Raw genomic sequence first — 21,318 nt, forward strand, 5'->3', positions numbered from 1 at the left:
CTCAATTAGTTTAGATCAACTACAAAAGTTTTAAAGCTCTGTCTACACTATCAAACTAGTTTGACAAAAAAGTGTGCCCAAATATGGTAGTGATATGACATCATCATATCCATGGGCACATCACATTTTTTGTCACATAAAGTTTGTAAGTGTAGATAGAGCTTTAGATTGCTCTTCCTGTATTGCCTCAGAAAATAAATATACAAAATAATGACAGAAGAGTTTGTTCACTAAACATTTACGACATAAGAATGTGCTTTTTCTATCAACTCCTAATGAACTCCTGGGGACACACCATACCAAGGTTATAAATTAAACTCTCTACATCATATCTTTTAAATAATAAATCAACTGGACTGCCATAAACAAAATGAATAACAGTAATGTACTGTAAATGAAACTGATCAATTCAAGATTGGTTAGACATTAAACAAACCTCACATTTGTACTTTCACGTGAAATTCATTTCGATATTCAGTATACATTCAAAGAAAACACTACATGTTATACAAGAAAAAACCAATACAAATAGTATAAATACATTTCGAAGGGTATCAGAATAATATTAAGTCAATAAGTGATCTCAACCAATGTAATTGTAACTGTTAAAATATGTACTGAGTTTTTCCAATTCAAAAAAGGCAAAGCAGAATTATTTTTACATCATTATATTAAAAACATCTTGCCTACGGTATACTGTGATTCAAATATATGTATTATTATGTTTTTAGTTTTTCAGGATGTAGTTAAGTTTTCGTTTATTTTTTAACTCATATCAGTAAGATTCTTGTTCTCACATTTATAATTTTGTAATTCTCAAGCTCTATCTACACTATCAAACTAGTTTGACAAAAATATGGTAGTGATATGAAATCACCATGTCCATATATGGCACATCACATGTTTTTTTGTCACATAAAGTTTGATAGTGTAGAGAGAATTTAAGGGACACAGTCTACCAAGCGCATCTCAAGTTTGTTTCCTTTTCATCCCCCTTTTTCTTTTTTTCGTATGTTTTTGAAGATGAAAAAACGATATTTGATTTGAAAAAAAACAAGGCCAACAGCCATAAGTCGCGTGCTAAAACGCATAGTGATACCAGACCGACCGACCGACCGACATAGTAAACTATAGAGTCGCGTCCACGCGACTAAAAATAATCGTATGATATTCGAAATTGGAAACAATACACGTGAGTTACATTCGGTAATTGGAAAGTGGATCTATGTTTATCGTACAATATGTTGTCATGTCTCATTACATCAAGTCCCCAGACTCTTACAAATATGGAAACTATGTTCGACGTAATTTAAACATGAGAAACATTCATTAAATTAATTAATTATATAGGCTTATTACTATACGTAAGAGAGTTAGTCAGAAAAACTAGAACTAACGTCGTGAATATGAATCCATCAGGTAATAGCATATGAAATAAGTTTATACTGAATAACTGTGGACTTTGATGATTAGTAGTGTTGAGATATTAAAACATGCTCTCAATACATCAACACTAACAACAAATGTACGTACAAGTAATGGATAAGTAGAGGATTGGAACCAACAATCATGGATAAAAATGTTATCCATGGATCAACCAAAACAGAATTGCACTGTTAACTTAACAATAATGTAGGCCTATCATTGCTCGACAAGCTTTTTAAATGAGTCGTGTAACGACGAACAACCTGTTAGTAAGACAACCTAGTTTTCTTTCATTATTAGCAATTCTCATAATGTATACGACAACATTTTAAGTGTCGATAAAACAGATGAGTCACTATGCATATTATCTTATTTTAAATACGTTTGTATTTTTATAAGACAAATATTAGTTATTTTATTTCTGAGATAGTCGGACACTTTTGTGGAAATAACCGTCTCGGATACGTATCCTCAAATACTACTGCACGACAAAATGATTGAATTGATTTGATCAACATTTTTCAATGTTCACCCGAACGCACAAAAGAAACACTTTCTCGCTTCGTAAGTTACTTCCGGATTTCGCGTAGTTTACTTTGCATTCATGCGGCGCCCTCTCCTTATTCGCACTTTTCTAGTACCGTATTTATGCATATCTATGGGGTATTTATTTGATTATGTATGTTACCATATCAAACAAAAACAAACGCCCCGCCCGCGAATAAACGCCTCCCTCGAATAAAAGCTCACCTAAAAACCCTCCTGAACAATAAACGCTCCGGGGGAGTTTATTCGAATAAATACGGTACTCTATAATCATTTTCTTTATCATCGACACGCCCTTTAGAATTAATTTAAAACTAGGACAGTAAACAACTTTTTGTTTAGGTCTCATTTTAACCTTCAGGTGCAGCTGTTTATTGATCAGCTTTTGTTGTTGTTGAACTTCTCCAATATGTACAACCTGCCTCCATTGTAGAATTATTTCACTATTTAATCAATCCTTAATCTAGAAAGATTGCTAATGAGCGTGTGGTTATTAATTGCATTTTAATATTTCCTAATATTAATTCATTTTGTTTACGAGAGATTCACCGTTGCCATAAGCGGTAATTTGTCGGTATTACTTACAATGCGCTTATGCAAAATACTTAACTGCATAATAGAATACAATATTTCATGCAAAAATAAGTGATTGAATTACAAACTAAAGCTCTGTCTACACTATCAAACTTTATGAGACAAAAAAATGTGATGTGCTCATATATGGATATGATGATGTCATATCACTAACATATTTGAGCACATCACAATTTTTGTCAAACTAGTTTGATAGTGTAGACAGAACTTTATATTCTATAAACTATCTTTTTACATTTTCTTGATACACTTACCTTTATATTAATTTCAGTAGCTTATATTTTGTAAGAATTAATTAAAATATCTTAAAATACTTTATTTTCATTAATTTAATGGCTTTCAGAAATATTACTTTAATAGAAATAATGTAATTTTTTTGCATTAAAAAAGAAATAATTCATTTTGAATCTAATGTTTGTATTTATTGTGTTTATACTTCGAACCGCCTAAATGTATTATGTAAATAAATGCCATAGACAAACAGTCTAGGGAAATAAAAAAATAAAAAACCTTGCTTTTGAACCCAAATTGCTGTTTTTGTTTCGTTTTATTCGTCATAAATATACAATAAAATAAGTATGTAAATAAAGCATCTTTTTAACGCAGTTCCTACTGTTGTAGTATTTACTATACCTACCTACATTGTATTTACTATACCTACCTACATTGTATTTACTATACCTACCTACATTTTATTTAGTGTGCGTGATAAATACGTACGTCATGAATTGGCCTAAAATACTAACAAACCATATGGCCTATTGATTTTCAGGAAAATCGATATATTGATGACGTCAAAAAACTTATTTAAAATCTCGAGTTTTTACTTATTTACTTGTTTACTTGTTTCCCGTACACTTGATTACAATTAATGAACACAATTATTTTATTGCTCCATGACTTCAATGTTCGTGTAAACTCGGTGTAACATACAATCGTGTTACTGCATACCGAGTATAAATGTCATTTCACGTTAGACATGATATTTACTTTTTTGATTAACGAATTCTGCTTTAGTATAGAATTCAATCCTGACAAAGACTTAAAAGAAAAAAAAAACTTTACTTAAACTGTTTGTAGTTATGTGAAGCAAGGCATTCTAAATTGCCCTGTTTGAAGCCATTTTGTTATTTTTGAACTCCACTCGATACATTTTGTTACCATTTTTTCCCTTTTGATTGCTATAATTGGGTTTCCTTAACATTTGGAGTTCTAACATGAAATTGAAATAGTAAAAAAAAAATATTTCTAATCTAAATTTAATTGAAGATCATCCGTTATTTCTTCTTGCGTGCCCATATTCGATGAAGAAAATCATAAATTACAATTTTAATTAAGTTTATCTTAAACCAATGCAAAACGATAATTATTGCAATTCTACGGAAACCAAAAAAAACAATACTAATAATTTATTGACTTCACTTTTGTAACAGTGGCCGTAAAAATTTAAGATATCAAGAAGTTTACAAATAACCAGCTCTACTTTACTCCGATAATTATCGGAACATTAGGGGCAATTGTTTCTCAATATGGACACGTTCAGGGTTAGTAATTTACCCGGGTAATAAGTTGCCTGCCAACCAACCGAAGTAAACGATAATTGACCAGTGAAGCCAACTTAACGAGGAACTAAGTAGCAGTATGGTTGACCATGTTTTAATGACTATATATCATTCGGCAAAAATATTAAAGCGCATCAGTAAAAGTAAATATTTGTCTGGGTCCTTTGGTATCCGGTTAGTTTGTCGAATCGAAATTTGTCACGTCCACTTTGCCGACAAATGAACATTAGTCAATAACGTTGAAGTGGCCACGTGTGTGAAACTGGGATTTCAGAAACTCCATTTTCAATCTGACTAATTAGTATATATTAGTATATTAGTATATATATATTTATATAAGTAAAATAAAAAAAGAGATAAGGGAAAGGGAAGAAAAGAAGAAGAAAAGAGAGAAAGAAAAGTTAAAGGAGAAGTAAGGGAAAAAAAAAAAATAATGATAATAATAATAATAATTATAAATAAATAAGGGAGTCAGTTTCTCTCTGTAAAAGAATAAATAAATAGAATAATAATACACAACCAAATACAGTAGAGCTAGCAAAACAGAGTTGGAGGAGCAGAGTCTTCACATATGAAGTTGGCTCCTAATACAAAGAAGAAGAAGATATGTCCTGATAACCGAGTGAGATTAGACGGGATTCAGGACAGTGGAGGCGCGACTCCCTTCCTCTTGAAATAGACAACTAAAAACACACTAAACACAATACTGATATATGATAGTGATATGACATCATGTCCATATATGGGCACATCACATTTTTTTTTCACATAACGTTTGATAATTTAGACAGAGCTTTAAGGCGTATTAGAAAGAAATATATTGACAAACACCTACCCGAACAAAACTTGATTGTTACGATATGGTCACTGTGGATAATTGTGTAAACATATGGCAACTACTACACATCAATGCATACTTTCTTTCTTTATTGAATATAAACGCAACACATTATTGTAAATACATTTAATACAACTTTTCCTTTGATCCTCAAATGTTAACAAACCGTAAATATAATAATACCGTAAATAACACCATATCTTGTTAAGTATTACCGAATAATTTTTCCAAAATAAAACATTTACATGCTGTTTGAGTCACCTTTATATACTGAAAGGAAAAACCAGGGTTACCAAGAGAAAGTGACTGTCATCACGGTCAAACTGCATGCAATCTATTATTTTCTATAGGCACGGTTGACTGTGCGCATACAGTAGCTACTTCACGGCGTAAACCGTGCGTGCGATTCCTGGTTTTCTATTGACACTGGCGATCATCACTTAACAGCGCTGATAAATAGTAACTCGAATGTGACCATACAAAACAGATTTAAGGAGAACGGTTGACAGTTTCGATAGAAAACGAAGAATTCAGCGCATTTTGCTTCTTTGCCTCACAAAAAAACTATACAGTCAACCGTACCAATAGAAAATAACAAATTACACTATTATGACAAAAAAATTATTTTTCAGGAGAAAAAAATCTTCAATAACGAAGTAAGTTTGATAGTACAGTACTACAGTACATACAGCATAGTGCTGTATTATCAATAAACTTTAAACTTTTAAATCAATAAATTCACATTTCTAAACAAAATGATACCTCGGAAAGAAATAATTAAAACTATTACATCACACACACACAATTATATTACGATGGTATTTTTAAAATGAGTGTAACTACAAACAGACAGAACTAGTATTTTGAGAATTCTTAAAATGTTAAAAAATTTTCGAATTGTCAAATAGATTGACCGTTATTTGGAGTTACACTCGTATTATTTTATCTTCTGGTAATAATAGGTGGTTTTTCTCGAAAAATAAATCTAATTTCGTTTATGATATGACATAATTTGGTCCTCAAAGAGTTAAAACCATTTAATTAAAAACATTAAAAATTAATAAAAGGATATATAATATAGCAGTTTTATTTAAAATAGAGATACAGTAATAATATACACTAGTAATATACACTAGTATAGAGGCATTCCACAGTAATTGCGACATCAGTTGAACAATTTTAAAAATTGTTTTTTTCAAGTTGGACATTTTTAGAAAATAGATACATTGAATTATAATGAATCAAAAAAATAATAATTGATACTTCAGAATTGATACTTCAGAATATATTTCATGTCAAAGACTGAAAATGCAGATTTTATGTCACATTATTTGAATATTACCTATACAGTATTAGATTTACTTGATTTGTGATGGGTTTTAGAAAATTTCCTTTAAATTTCATAATCATAAAGTATTATTTCAAGCCATAAACACCTTCCTAATAGCATTTCAATATTTCGACATTAGTCATTCCTTTAGGAATACTTTATGATAACATAATTAATGTCGATATAATATTGAGTCTATCAGGAATTCCTGACATGATTCACTTCGTTACGGATGATACACAATGTTGTAATCGACCTATCTTTGTCTTGATGATGAAAATGAATGTTGAAATATTAGAACCATCAGGAATATTCCAGACTGATGTTGACAAAAAGTGGACTTTAAGGTGACATAATTCATGTTGAATGTCATGTTATTTTAAATATACTAATTCGGTAACAAATTGTTAATTTTACTGCAGTTACTGCTGTGACTACATTTTCTTTGCTCCATTATTTGTTTCCGAAACTATAGCAAGAATTGTTGGGCACATCATTAAACACTTTTACATTGAAAAGAAAATTAATTAAGTAACTGCAGTAAAAATCTGCATAAGATCTTGACATCAATGAAATCTTAACGTCCATACCGTGTAATAGAAATTACAAGATGTCAGTATAACATTTTCGTTTCCATCATTGACAGTTTGGAGTGAATTTTTGAACTGTGACCTTTAAATAGGTCAGGTTGTCCTCTAAAGTATGTTAGCATTAGCATGTTATTTGGGCCTAGGCCTGCTAAAGTATGTTCCAGGAGACTGCAGTGTATGATATATAGACTGTGCAGCTGACTACTGTCAAGAACTGCTGCAGAGTTTAATGGCCATTAAACATGGGTCAATAATAAATACAAACTTGCTTCGAATGGAAAATCAAATCAAAATTCAATATAGGTAAAACATTTTAAGTATTTCACTTAAGTCAATAATTATTAAAAATTTCCCCCAAGTGGAATTCACTTTGATAGAATTCGTTAAAATGTACTGTAAGGTTATAGAAAGTTTTTCCTTTTACTGAAGTGTTATATTGGTGAATACGGCCTCTAGACTTTAAAAAATATTCCCTTAAATACCAATAATTTCACTTAAGTCAGTGAATATTTAAGAATTTCCCTTAAGTAGGTTTTACTTACCAGTGTCTGTATCCACCAATCACACTTAAGTGAGACATTTTCCTTAAGTATTTCACTTAGGTCAATAAATAAGAATTTTTCTTAACCTAAGTGTGAATGGTGAATACGACCACATGCTGAATTTAAACTCTCTTTGCAAAAAATCTTGACAATTTTTTCCATTGATAAACTTGACCAAGACTATTTTTGTATGTGTTTTTGATTATTGGTCACAGATGACAAATGTTTTCATTTATTTTTAACTGTGAAATTTGTGTTACATTTGACCGATTTCGATAGTGTTCGAACCCTTGCATTCAATGTTTCCATTAATTTTTAATATATGCCTCTCTTTCTTTAAGCTTGAGAAGTTGTCTAGACTAATAACAGTATCTTATTGGTACGTGGATGATATATCATTTGTGACACTTTGATTGCATCCCTTGAAATTAGTTAGTACCGCATAGAAATGAAACAAGAGATGAATGTAGATCAATTAATTGCTTCAAGCTCCACCTCAAATGTTAGCCTAGAATTAGGCGGGATTCTGGAAATTTCGATTAAGGAAATCAATAAAAAACAAATATATATCAAAAGAGGTTTCTCCTGCATTAGTAGTTTAGGTTCTAGCAAGAATTTGACTTAATATTAGTAAAAAAATAAATGTTTTGGCACACATGGCGTTTCATACATATAATACTTGAGGTGGAATTAAAATGCTGCCTAACAAGTCTTCTACAATTAAACTGGGTAGGAAATCATATCAAACCATTTGGGGGCGCTATTTTCCTATGCTATAATACACAGTGCCTTCTCAATGTTTGTGTTATATAAAAATATAAATATATAATTTACAGTCTAGTCTCACAGGACGCGAAATATTATAGTTTTGCCTTGTGCCTACAACCACAGTGTTACTTGTACTCACTAGGGTAAGTTTCTATTTTAGGTAACACATGTTTTCAGGTTATAACAACAAAATTGGCAATATGAGATTTCACAAGAAAATCAAATATGTATTATACAGAAAAATAATTTAAAAGAACATTTGTAAAAAGGATACTTTCCTTCAATTCCCTTGGCACCGTACGCCCACTCTGGTTCAATCACAATCTCTGCTCGCTCACGGATTCCCATCGTTAACAACGCTTCATCCCACTGTTTTAAATTTTAACCAATTAATTGAAACATTTTCACAAAAAATAATTATTAACGATAAAGAGAACTAATGCAAAAACTCACCCCACGAATGACTTTTCCTGTTCCAACTTTAAACCGTAGTGCTTGTGCATTCTTCTTCTTTCGACCTACATTTCAAAATAAAGTATTATTAATATAAATATGATTATTATATAATATGTTTTAATATTATTCTGATACATTTCAAAATATATTTAGAAGAATCTCTATGTTCATTCTAAACGTAGAGAAATGAGCTGTTAAGTGTGGTTCCTTCCAGTAGGACTCAACTCAACGACGTAAGCACAATGCACCAATCACAAGTGACAGTTTGAACGATCCATTGCATCTGATTGGTCAAATTACTTGTGTTGCCATTACCTCCTTGCGTCCTAGTGTGAACGAAGTTTTAGGAGCTCATACTAAGCCATGGCATCTGTTTGGTGAAAGGGTGGCCAGTTCCTTTCCAGGCCACCTTATCCTCAACAAGGTACTCATTTACAAATGAGTGGACAGGGAGTTGTTCTTATCTAACCAGGTCAAAGTCTACGGCAACTAACGTCTCGGGTGAAAAACACACTGATGAGAGGCCTGTTTTTGTTCCGAGATGTCTCGAGTTGTTACAGCGTGTATTGCCCTGGTATTAAAATGACCCATAATAGTAATCAAATAACACGCAAATGTATGTTTCTCCCGAAATTTCTCACGGTTTGCATATATGAAAACGGAGATCAAACCTGGTTACAAGTTGTAACAATTTATGAAGATGTGAAAATGGTATTAGTTACCTGTTACTATATTGGTATCAAAGACCGTTCCATCGTCCAGTTTTCCTGTATACCAGACATGTACAGTGTCCCCCTTGTGGGGTAAACTCCTATCATCTCCTTTCTTCAATATACGTTTTTTGTATCTTGCAGGCTCTTTCTAAAAATTGAAATACAGTCAACACCTGCCAACATTTGGGAATAAGAAATAGGAACACTTTCACAAAAAGTGTTTAAATGCAAATAATTACTAATTTGTAATTCAACTGAAAATGAGATGTCTTGCTAAATAAATGTTGAAAGAATAAATACATGTTGGATGTATAAATCATTCAATGATGAAAGTAGACAGAACTCTAATGTTCAGCAAATGTCAGCAAAAATACATCCAGCGATTACATAACAGTGAAAAAAGATATCGTTTCCAAAGATGTGTTCAGAAATAATTAAAGATATATTGTCCCCCTAAAAAAATATTTTTTTTAATTTTTTTGTTGAATATGTTATTTTAATGTCACATAATAGTTATTCACTCTCACAAAAAATTGGGTCTGAAAAAAATTTATTTACCTGAGAAAAATGTAATTTAAAGCAAAAAATGGTCAAATTGTCTGGAAGACAATGAGTTTTTGGGTAATTTAACTGTTTATTTTGTCTTTTTATAGGTGAAATAATTTGTTTCCCCCGTTTTTTTTCTTATGGAAGTGAACAACTTCATTAAACCTGCAAAATGGCCTATTCAAAGTCCGATTTTAAAAATCTTTATTTTTCATGATTTTGGGGGACAATACATCTTTAACATTGAAAAAATATGTTTAAAACGGTTGCAAATATATGTCCAGAAATAATTCTGGTGAAACAAATAACCCAAAAAATAACCCTTTGTGCAATTTGAATAAAGTTACAGTAACTGGCTAAAGCTCTGTCTATACTATCACATTTTATGTGAAAAAAAATATGATGTGCCCATATTTGGACACGATGACATCATATCACTACCATATTTGGGCACATCACACTTTTCAAACTAGTTTGATAGTGTATAGACAGAACTTAATATGTATATAAAACTTTCTGGAAGCTTTAGTAACTTAAATACTAAATTGAAGAAATATACAACAAAAATAATATATCAATACTTTGGCCTCAGGAACTTTTTCAACAACAACTTTTTCTGTCACTTTCAGCTCTTCTGTTGCCTTGGTAACCTCTGCTACTTCCTCCTCTTCTTCATTACCACTTTTGAAAGCCTAAAAAGAACAGAAAAAATTATCTTAAATCTAAACTCAATTTTCCAGAGTTTCTTTCAATGAAATTGCAAATTTACCTTGGTTTCAAAAAGTTCATTGTATACAGCTACAAGAGCTTCTTTTTTGAACGCCTTTGCAATATTTTTGGTGGCACCAAGCATCTTTTTCTCACCTAAAAACTATAGAAAGAACTGAAATGTTATAAATTGCATAAAAGAAACCAATTGTTAATAAATGGTAGCTACAATGTAAAATTAGATTAAGTATCCACAAGGCACACAGTCAAGCTGGATGATAGAAAAACAGGGCATTTAAATGCAGGGTTTGACAGAGTTGATAGGCTATTCATTACTATTGGCTATTCAGTATTCAGTATAGACTAGGCCTATATAATAATGATGATTTACTGAGCTGGTCTTTAACAAATATTAATTATTATCAAACATTCATTCAAAAATAAAAAACTAGGCCTAGCCAACAATGGCTAGTTTTAACGGTACACTACAGTAAATTTAAAATCATAGTTTGTGTTGATAAACAATGACCCACAAAACCACAGAAGGACGAAACGACCTAGTTCATCACAGTCACCTAGCCACACCGAGTCCCACCACACACATCAACTTTACCTCTCCAATTTTAGCCTAGAATTCTAGGCCCTAGGCCTAGCTAGGTTTAAACTAAAATGTCTCATATATAAACTAGATCTAACAAGGACCTTTCTTGCAGCATGTTCCTGAATAAAAATAATTATATCTTTTTTTCCAACATCATCTGAGTTAATTTCATCAGAGGACCACTTTCGTTCAACATCTGCACAAGCCATGCTTCTTTTTTAGAATGTTTAGTCTAGACTTGTTGTAGCTGTTTATTGACAATTACGTGAACTTGATGTATGCGATGCTTGTTTATATAACACTTCTACGGCTGTTTGTGATAGGCTATATGGTTTTGAGGTGAGTAAATAATTATAAACGAACATATATTAAATACCCTGGATACAAACAACTTCCGGTATGAGATTTCATCCTTTTTTTGTTAGGTTTGTTTACAATTTACATAGTTTGCTTATGATAAGCAAGTTATGCGAAATATCTGTTCTTTTAGGAAATAATGGCAAAGTATAATGATCAGGTTTTTCTACTAGGCCTAGGCCCTAGGCCTAGTCTATGTGATACTAATGATAGCTAGCCTAGCCTCTAGAGAAGAGAGAGCCTACTCTAGCTAGGTAGGAGGCTAGCCTACTACTACACTAGCCTAGGGCCAGGCCTAGCCTACTCTAGGCCTAGTAGTAGTAATTACTAGGCCTTAAACTAGGCCCTACTAGCTAGGCCTGGCTGGGCTAACGTCATGCATACAATAATAGTTAATAGCCTAACTAGACTAGGCATTATATATAAGCCTAGGCTAGGTAGGGCCTTCTATTCTAGGCTAGACAGATAGGCCTAGATTAGAGTCTACTATACAGGCCTACCTATTTAGGGCCTGGCTAGGGCCTGTTTCTGGGTACGTGCATAATACTATAGTATTATTATATTTATCCATGCATTAGCCTAGTATAATTAGTATAATTTTTTGGTTTTTTTTCAGCCACTGAATTCAAGATAAAAACACAATGTCTGATATTAGTAAATTAATATCAAATTGGAATGCATCTTTTACAAAAGGAACGGATTTTGATAGTTGGGGACAGGTAGTAGAGGCTGTGGATGAATATGACATGTTGGTATCATCTTATCTGTATATTTCCATTGTTAAGCTTGGTTCACACTAGCTAGGATGCAACACAAGCGAGTTGACCAATCACACGGGACTGTTCTATTAATCCATCGCTTGAGATTGGTCATATCACTTTGCGTTGTGTTACATCCTTGCATTGCGTCCTAGTGGGAACCAAGCTGGGTGATATGGGCAGGCTGTTGGTATGGTAACAAGAATAATAACACAAAAGCAAGAACACAACATTTAACAATTTATTTTAACACATTTGACATTAATAAAGATGAGACAGAATTATTAGAGATTGCCCCAAGTAGTGTCCGAAAACAAATTTAACATGATTATATCATTATAGGTCCATAATTAAATCAAAACACAATTACTTATTTTACTAAAATTTGAAACTATACTAAGTGCTGCTTCATTATTTCTGTGAGGCACTAGAGTAATAGCCAGAAAATATAGGCCTAGAGTTTAATGAAGCATAGGCCTAGAGAACACCATATTTTGTGTTTCTCTTTTGAAATGTTTAACACACTTTGTTTATTATTTAATAATTTCCTTTACTCTTTTAGGCTTTCAAAACAATTACTCAAAGAAGCATCTCCAGATTCTATAATCTTTTCAGAAAAGCAAAAGGTTAGTGGAACTGTACACCATGTTAATTGATTGTGTGTATATTACTTTGGTTTAGATCAAAGCACACCCACTGTTAATAATCAGTAGGTCTATATAACTTTACAAATACTTATCTTTATCAATGTGCTTTGTATATGGAGTAATTGTATATGAATAAATCAGTTGTAGTAAATGTAATCTCAGAATTCACTAAGTTTCATAAACTCTTGTTAAAAACTCTCTAATTCTGTATATTCTCTCTTTTTTTTCGTTCCACAGAAAACTTTACTCAAAATATCTGGAAGTTTGAAATTACGTAAGGAAGCTATTAATGTAAGAATTTGATTTATTTTGATACCATACAGGAAGAACAGGCACAAACAAAACCAAATAAAAGCCACATTTGCATAGTTTCATAAATAGCCCTCTAAATCCCCTAAAAGGCATTTACATCAGAGGTTCCTAACTAAGGAAGTGGAGCTGTAACATAATTGCCTTCCAACTCCAAGTTCCAGGGTCAATGCTGATCTAGTTCCCGGGTTCAGTCCTGACCAAGTACTAGGGTTGTAATTTATGACTCTTTCAACTCCACTCCCTAAGCCTGTGATGAGACATGGTTATAAGTATGTTACTGTAAATTATAAAAATAGTTTATCCATCCTGTAATTGGCGAGTTGCTCATTGTTGAATGCGTACAACATTTTTTAAAAAGAAATGTATTTGAAACAAACAAAAAATAGTTAAGATTAGTTTAAATTACAAAATTTACTTTTTTTTTCTGGTATGAGGAATAATTTCTTTTTCTTCTTCAAGAATCCAAACAGTTCTAATGGAATATCACTGGAGGATATGAAAAAAGTTCAAAAAAGTATGTATTTTCTATATTTAAACGGTTTTAAATCTTTTCTTTTTTTCTTAGCCACAAATAAGAATATAATAGTTTATACTGTTGTTTTTGTTTATAGCTCTTGCAGATATTATGTCAAGCAATCAAAAGGAATTTCCAATCCATGTACCTGCATCTACTACAAGGTATAGTACTGTAATAATAATAATAATGTGTACCAGTCGACTACAACCCATGTGGACTTGAACTTCGCACATATTCACACAAATCGAAAAGTCCTTTACAATTGCTCCTCTCGTCATTAAATTACACTGTTATTATCAATGATCATAATAATAATAACACCACTAATATCATACCACCTATAGATAAATCTAGGGTAATAGTGGAGTTTTGGAGAGAGTACACTCGGCCCAGGGCTCCATACATTTTAAAATTAAGTTTAGCACTTAATTAGCACAAAATCTTGATAACACCTCTGCCACCATCATTAATACTGTATATTGTTTCCATCAATGCTATTGCTTGCAGACATTATTCAATATATGTGCAGCCAAAATACTAAGTAAGTATTATAGCATAAGATTGATTCTCTTTTAATAATCATAGTCGTTACCTTGTCATTGCAGACCACCAAAAGTGAAAAAAGGATTTGATCTCGAGTTGGATGGCAGTGAAAATGAAGATGACGATTTTGAAGATGAAGATGACGACGAGGATGAACATCATCACAAATCTTCAATTTCAAAAACTGGCGTTGAAGGCACGCTTAAAGGTAACAATGCGCAACATCTAGTGGGTTATCATAGTGTAATAGTTCACACTGGTCTAGCCATGTATAAAACATACAGGACATAATGCAACCCGCATATCAAACTTGCCCAATTTACATGTGAATGTCAAGTCAGTGACCGAGCGGTTAAGACAGGGTACTGCAATCTACAGCCATAATATCGGCACAGGTTCAAGGCTCTACACGACCATAGTTGTTGTAGTACAAGTAAAGTAATAACTAGAGATCCAGTGTACAGATCTGGCTTGTGTGCACCTGGTGCATCTTTTAGAAAAATCATGGTGGTGGGAGGATGGGTCAGTGGCCTGCCCTGGTGTTTTGGTTTATTACAGTCGTTATCACTTCTTTGGGGTAACACATCGTATTGTTGGAATTATTTTGTTGCCTCAAGAGAGACTCTACGATATTTCCCAATGGATGAAAGGAACTAATGACTGATGACATGTGAATTGATGATATCTTTTCTCATTTTGATTTTCTTACACAGGATCTTTGCTACGGATGATTCCTCCTGAAGCAGGTACAACAAGGCTGACAGTGGCAATTGATAAAATTGGTTTAAAAGATGCTTTAGTTTACATAGATCCTTTTATTGTCATTTCAGTTAAAGGTAATTTATTTATTTAATCATTTCTTCATTTTAATCATATATCATTGAATTAAATTTTATTTTATATATATCTTTCTTTGAAACAAAAATTACTGATTTTGTTTATTCTCTTTTTTGTATTTTATTTTTTATTTTTTAACTTGTTATGTTTAAAGACTTTTTTTATAAAAAATCTTACAATAATGAATAAAATGTTTCGCAAGTACACAAAATTTTGATACAGTTTTTAATCATTATCTCTTCCATACTGTAGATGTCAGTGGTGTAGCTGTGACTGCCGTCCAATCTACTCCAACATCAATCAAAAAAGAGGATCCTTACGTATTATTTGGAGTTGATGTGGAAATTCAAAAATATATAGAAAAACTACCAAAAGGTATTGTTGGCAATCTTGGTGGCAGCAACTATGCCTGTTTTATGCTAGGTGAAATTATTTATGCAAATCCAACATTTCTAGAAAGAAAAAATAAGCACAACCATTTAATTACTTGCCACTGCCAGTAGCTGCATCTTTCATTTTGATCATGGAGGTATAAATACCTCCATGTTTTGATCGTGTTATATTTGATTTGCATGACTGCTCATGATTGTGTAAAAAATCATTTCCTGAGCTCTGATTGGTTGCACAAATTTTCACTTTGCTTTCTTAAAATTTATTATTAAGAGTAGGTTCTTTTAAGATTAAACTTAATTATTTGTTTAAAAATTGTTTTCAATCTTGATAATGTTTGCAGTTAAGTTTTTGTAGTGACAACTAGCATATGTGTTTGGTACTTCTTTATTTGCCTATCTGTTTTCTATTGGCAGAAATTTGAATAAGCTAATAACATTTACATTTTATTTTATTTTGCAGGCTCAGCAATATTCTTTGAATTTAAACATTACAAGCCCAAGAAGCGCATTACAAGTACAAAATGTTTTGCTTTTCTTGAGATGGATGAGATTAAGGAGGGACCAATGGTAGTGGAATTGTAAGTTAAATTCATGTACCCCATTTCAACTAAACGAGTGTTATTGTGTTTTGTTCCTTTTTTTTAATATTCTTGTACATAATTTTAAACTATCGTCTCACAAAAGTTGTGGCACTGTGGCTTGGTGATTGACTTGCTTGCTTAGCAATCCCAGGGTCCAAATCTTGGAACTGTTCACTTCTATCTTAGCCTTGTATGAAACTAGAAAGCATTTTGGAAAGCATCCTGTAGTTGGCATGTGATATATTTGCTGAATACTCTATATTTCTTTTCAGATACAAAAAACCAACAGATTACAAAAGAAAGAAATTAAACCTTTTGACAAACAAGCCATTATATCTTCATCTATTCCTAACGTTACACACCGATTGATGAACCATTAAGCCTTAAATCTACACTATCAAACTTTTTGTGACAATATAATATGATATGCCCATATATGGTATGACGTCATAACACTACGATATTTTGGCATATCACTACCATATTTGGACACACATTTTTGTCAAATTAGTTTGTTACTGTAGATGCCTTGAATCAACAGTATTCTTGAAACAGACAATGAAACCTGCAGAGGTAACGAAGGCAAACTTTTATTTTGTCATAATACTGTCATTGCTGGAAATGAACTTCAAATCGAAACAAGACAGATGTCTCAATTCCTGTACATGCAAGACTCACAGCTGCCAACTTGATACTAAACTACAATTTCTTGAGATAGACTAATGAATTAGTACTGTATTTATTAAATAATGCATTATCATATGGGCTAATTAATAGTAACAATAACTTGGTATATTAATCCGTCGTGTACATGGCTACTTTTTACAATGGGCGTAGATCGTTCACTGGTATTTAACAGTATTCAAAGTTGATTAAATCTTTGTAGTTATTAATGCATTTTAAAACTGTACATTCCATTCTGTATATATTTTTGTCTTTTTATTAATTTTTTATGTATTTAGTGTAGAAATGTACTATTCGATCAAAATTGACTTTGTTGTTTAGAAGCAATCTATACTGTAGTTTGGCAATCTAACAACAGGACACTGAGCTCGCCTTGCCAAGATAGCTTTTAACAGTCCTTATGTATAACTGCGACAAACACCAACAATACTGTACTATGTACATATTATTCTTCACGGTGCGCACTGTATGTTAAGGGGCGTGGAACTGATTATGTCGCAGCCAAAGATAAACCCTTTGATATCCGTAGTTCATCATCCTGTGGTTAGATTGCCTTGGTATGATTGTTATTCTATTTAAAAGACTAAAATACCTACAAAATATAATTTTCCAACACCATTATTATAACAATACGTTTTGTCATCATAATTGTTATGATTCATTAAGTAGATTTTTAAAAGCTCCCTCTCTGGTTTGCAAAAGTAATTTCGGAAAGAAGCACCGATATGTATAACAGTACCTACAGACCATACCTGTTGATTTTCAAGAAAATTGATATTATATTAGTGACGTTACAAATCTTAATATTTATTTCATTCATTATTTAGCTTGTTTATAGCCGCATTTCAATGTAATTTTTTGTAGTAGGTATACATGTAATGTGTTGCGTATTAAAATATTAGTATAATTCTGTAGTATAATAATGTACAGTTATATTCATTTTCATAAAAACCAAGTTTTTAAATCAACTTCGGTTCCGTTCGGTTTGTCTATAACTCTAAAGCGTGGTTCCCACTAGCGACACAACACAATGGGGAAGATGGTATTGTTAGTCCTTTATTAAAAATTCAAATCATGTAAAGATACAATTTTCCGGGCGGGAATATAAGCTCCCCTCCTTTAAAGATGTATTGTCCCTTTGACTAATTCCAAAAAAATATAAATAAAAGATGGCGAAAAAAGGGGGTCATTTTGAATTATCATATTAGTTACTAACTTTCACCAAAAATTAGTCAAAAAAAATCATTTAACTAATTTACAGTATTTTTTTGTTCAAAAAATAACTTTGACTTCCAGTTAAAGTTTCGATCAAAACATATCTCATCATGCAACGCGCTTGTTTGGCTACTCTGTATGCATAATCATAAAACTTCCTCACGATCTGTGTGAGAACACCTTCTCAACCGTGACGAGTTGTAAACAATCCTAATTAGCATCATGCATAATGCATACTAGTGGTTTGAAATCTTTGTTTACTTTCGCTCGTGACGATTTTTCAGACGAAATGTAATCAAATTAATTTACCTGTTAATTACGTAAACTTGTTGTTTTTGGCTCGAATTTTCGACTTAAAGTGAATAACTTTAATATTACTTTGATATGACCAATTTAAATTTAGAATATTTTGACCTTCAATTTTTGTGTTTCAAGGAACAATACATCTTTAATTTACAAAAGTATAAATCTCGAAATAAACCACCTGTGGAAAGAGAAGCTTATCCGTTGAAAAGAAACCACCGTACTAAAAAATGAGGAACACATGGGCTCTTTTTGGGGTTTTATGGTGTCTATTTAATGGAAAATGAATGCCATACACCTTTGTTTATGATTTAAGGTCCACTTGCCGAGCCCTGACATTTTCAACCCTAAAAAAAAAAACAATTCATAAAAAAAAATCCGTAGAAGTTCGAACCCCAGCTGATAGCACTCAAAACTAGGCATTACCCGTTAAGCCACAAAGGACATGACGGAACAGCTGATAATAGTCTATTTATACGTGTATTACGTAATTCATCATTACGTTATTAATATCCTATTAACCTTGACAAAACCAAAATGATCAGTTAGCTCAGTCGCCTGATATAATTAAGTGGTGTATTGTGCCTCAAAATAATTATGAAAAATAAAGATGATTAAATGAAACTTTGAATAGACCATTTTGTGGTGGTTTTTCACTTTTACCAAGAAAAAAACAATTATTGTTTTCACTTATTAAAATAAGACAAAATAAACAGTTGAAGTTAACTAAAACCCATGTGTTTCAGACAATGGCCATTTTTTTTTAAATTGTCCTTGCTCAGCCCCAATCATGGTGGGGTAGTGAAGACTCTTATATATCATATTTCAAAATACTTCAGACCTTGCAGCTATTTCAAACAGTTTGGTATACCCTGCGTTGTTATGCAAATGAGTTTGAGCAGGTGTAATGGGGAAGATGGTATTGTTAGTCATACGCGGTGAACACGCCAAAAATTAAGTTTTTATTTTGTTAATCTTTATTAAAAATTCAAATCATGTAAAGATACAATTTTCCGGGCGGGAATATAGAAGCTCCTCTCCTTTAGTTTACAAAAGTATAAATTTCGAAATAAACCCCATGTGGAAAGAGAAGCTTATCCGTTGAAAAGAAGCCACCGTACCCAAGCGTACTAAAAAATGAGGAACCCATGGGCTCTTTTTGGGGTTTTATGGTGTCTATTTAATGGAAAAATGAATGCCATACACCTTTCTTTATGATTTAAGGTCCACTTGCCGAGCCCTGACATTTTCAACCCTCTTTCAAAAAAAAAAAAAAAACAATTCATAAAAAAAAATCCGATGAAGTTCGAACCCCAGCTGATAGCACTCAAAACTGAGCATTACCCGTTAAGCCACAAAGGACATGACGGATCAGCTGATAATAGTCTATTTATACGTGTATTACGTAATTCATCATTACGTCATTAATATCCTATTAAGCTTGCTAAAACCAAAATGATCAGTTAGCTCAGTCGCCTGAGCGTCGTGTTAACAACACGTATGTCGTGGGTTCGATTCCCACGCTGGTCGGTGGAATAGAGTTAAAGGCATGCGGCCACTGTGTTTGGGGTTCACAGATCATACGTCCCCCTTTCCACCACACACCATGAGGCGACAACATCAATGCATCTGGTGATGTGGTGGGAACGACCCCAAAAGGCTGTGGCAGGGCCTTAGTGCTGAGGCAGGGAGAGCACATTTACCATCTTTTTTTTTGGTTCTCGCTAACTGCTTTGATGTTTTAAATTTTATGTTTAGCGCCCTCAATTTAATTTATTGTTAAAACAAAGGAATTAATTCTCTTCGTTACGTGTTTAGAAGAGAATTTATATCTCATCGTAGTTTGGTATGCCGTGCGTTTGTTATGCAAATGAGTGTGCACATTTTTTTAACAAAGAGTAAATGATAATGTGCTACACTATTGCATAGTATTTAGATAGAATGATATAATTAAGTGGTGTATTGTGCCTCAAAATAATTATAAAAAATAAAGATGATTAAATGAAACTTTGAATAGACCATTTTGTGGTGGTTTTTCACTTTTACCAGGAAAAAAACAATTAATGTTTTCACTTATTAAAATGAGACAAAATAAACAGTTAAAGTTAACCAAAACCCATGGGTTTCATACAATGTCCATTTTCTTCAAAATTGTCCTTGCTCAGCCCCCAACATGGTGGGGTAGTGAAGACTCTTATATATCATATTTCAAAATACTTTAGACCTTGCAGCTATTTCAAACAGTTTGGTATACCCTGCGTTGTTATGCAAATGAGTTTGAGCAGGTGTAATGGGGAAGATGGTATTGTTAGTCATACGCGGTGAAAATACGTACGCATCTGTGTACATCTGGCTCATGTGCACTTTAAAGAACCTAGTACATCTTTCGAGACGAGTAGGTGGTTACCCTACTAGTTCATACATACACACTATTGTGGACAGACGTAATGACGTCGTAGTTGATGACACGATTTGACCCTTAGGGGAGAAGAATGTTGTCCACAGCGCCTTTGATCACTAATTGTTGCTGGAATTGGCGCTTTACAAATTCGTATATATTATTATTATTATTATTATCATTATTATTATTATCATCATCATTCTGTCGAAGGTATTAGGCCTAATTATAGTTGTTTGAGCGCTACTCAAGTCGCTCACCTAACAAATGATTTACCAATACTGATTTACCTCCGCCAATGATGTATATGTAATCGGTAGCGTGTGTTTGTTGGGACCATTTGGGACCATGGTTCCAATTCTGGACCACTTTTTAGTATACTTTTCAGACCTGCTAGTGTTAAAAGATAGGACAGAATTTTTCAAAAGTCCTCTTGGACGGAGAATGAAAAAACATACACTATATCAAATACATTAACAATATAAAACTGATTGAACCATATTGTACTGTATGTGCGTATGTTGAGTTCGTGTATTACACGTTATAAAACCGCGC

The 21,318-nt window shown here is 32.5% G+C and overlaps 2 protein-coding genes across 2 annotated transcripts; one reads left to right on the forward strand and one right to left on the reverse strand.

Moving 5' to 3' along the window:
- Positions 1-5,037: 5,037 nt before the first annotated feature.
- On the reverse strand, positions 5,038-11,433 carry LOC144851770 (peptidyl-prolyl cis-trans isomerase FKBP3-like). Its single transcript, XM_078709376.1, has 7 exons — positions 11,321-11,433; positions 10,680-10,781; positions 10,492-10,602; positions 9,374-9,512; positions 8,649-8,713; positions 8,470-8,564; positions 5,038-7,953 (listed from the first exon to the last, which is right to left on the reverse strand). Exons 1-7 carry the CDS (start codon positions 11,426-11,428, stop codon positions 7,899-7,901), a joined length of 675 nt encoding a protein of 224 aa, XP_078565502.1. The 5' UTR covers positions 11,429-11,433; the 3' UTR covers positions 5,038-7,898.
- A 148-nt stretch (positions 11,434-11,581) lies between these two features.
- On the forward strand, positions 11,582-17,895 carry LOC144851958 (axin interactor, dorsalization-associated protein B-like). Its single transcript, XM_078709631.1, has 11 exons — positions 11,582-11,616; positions 12,193-12,324; positions 12,897-12,960; positions 13,219-13,272; positions 13,753-13,807; positions 13,905-13,971; positions 14,416-14,561; positions 15,067-15,189; positions 15,443-15,565; positions 16,043-16,160; positions 16,436-17,895. The coding sequence occupies exons 2-11, from the start codon at positions 12,218-12,220 to the stop codon at positions 16,530-16,532; spliced, it is 954 nt and encodes a 317-aa protein (XP_078565757.1). The 5' UTR covers positions 11,582-11,616; positions 12,193-12,217; the 3' UTR covers positions 16,533-17,895.
- The last annotated feature ends 3,423 nt before the right edge of the window (positions 17,896-21,318 follow it).

Source organism: Antedon bifida, chromosome 9 (assembly GCF_963402885.1).
Source record: "Antedon bifida chromosome 9, ecAntBifi1.1, whole genome shotgun sequence".
Classification (NCBI taxonomy): domain Eukaryota; kingdom Metazoa; phylum Echinodermata; class Crinoidea; order Comatulida; family Antedonidae; genus Antedon; species Antedon bifida.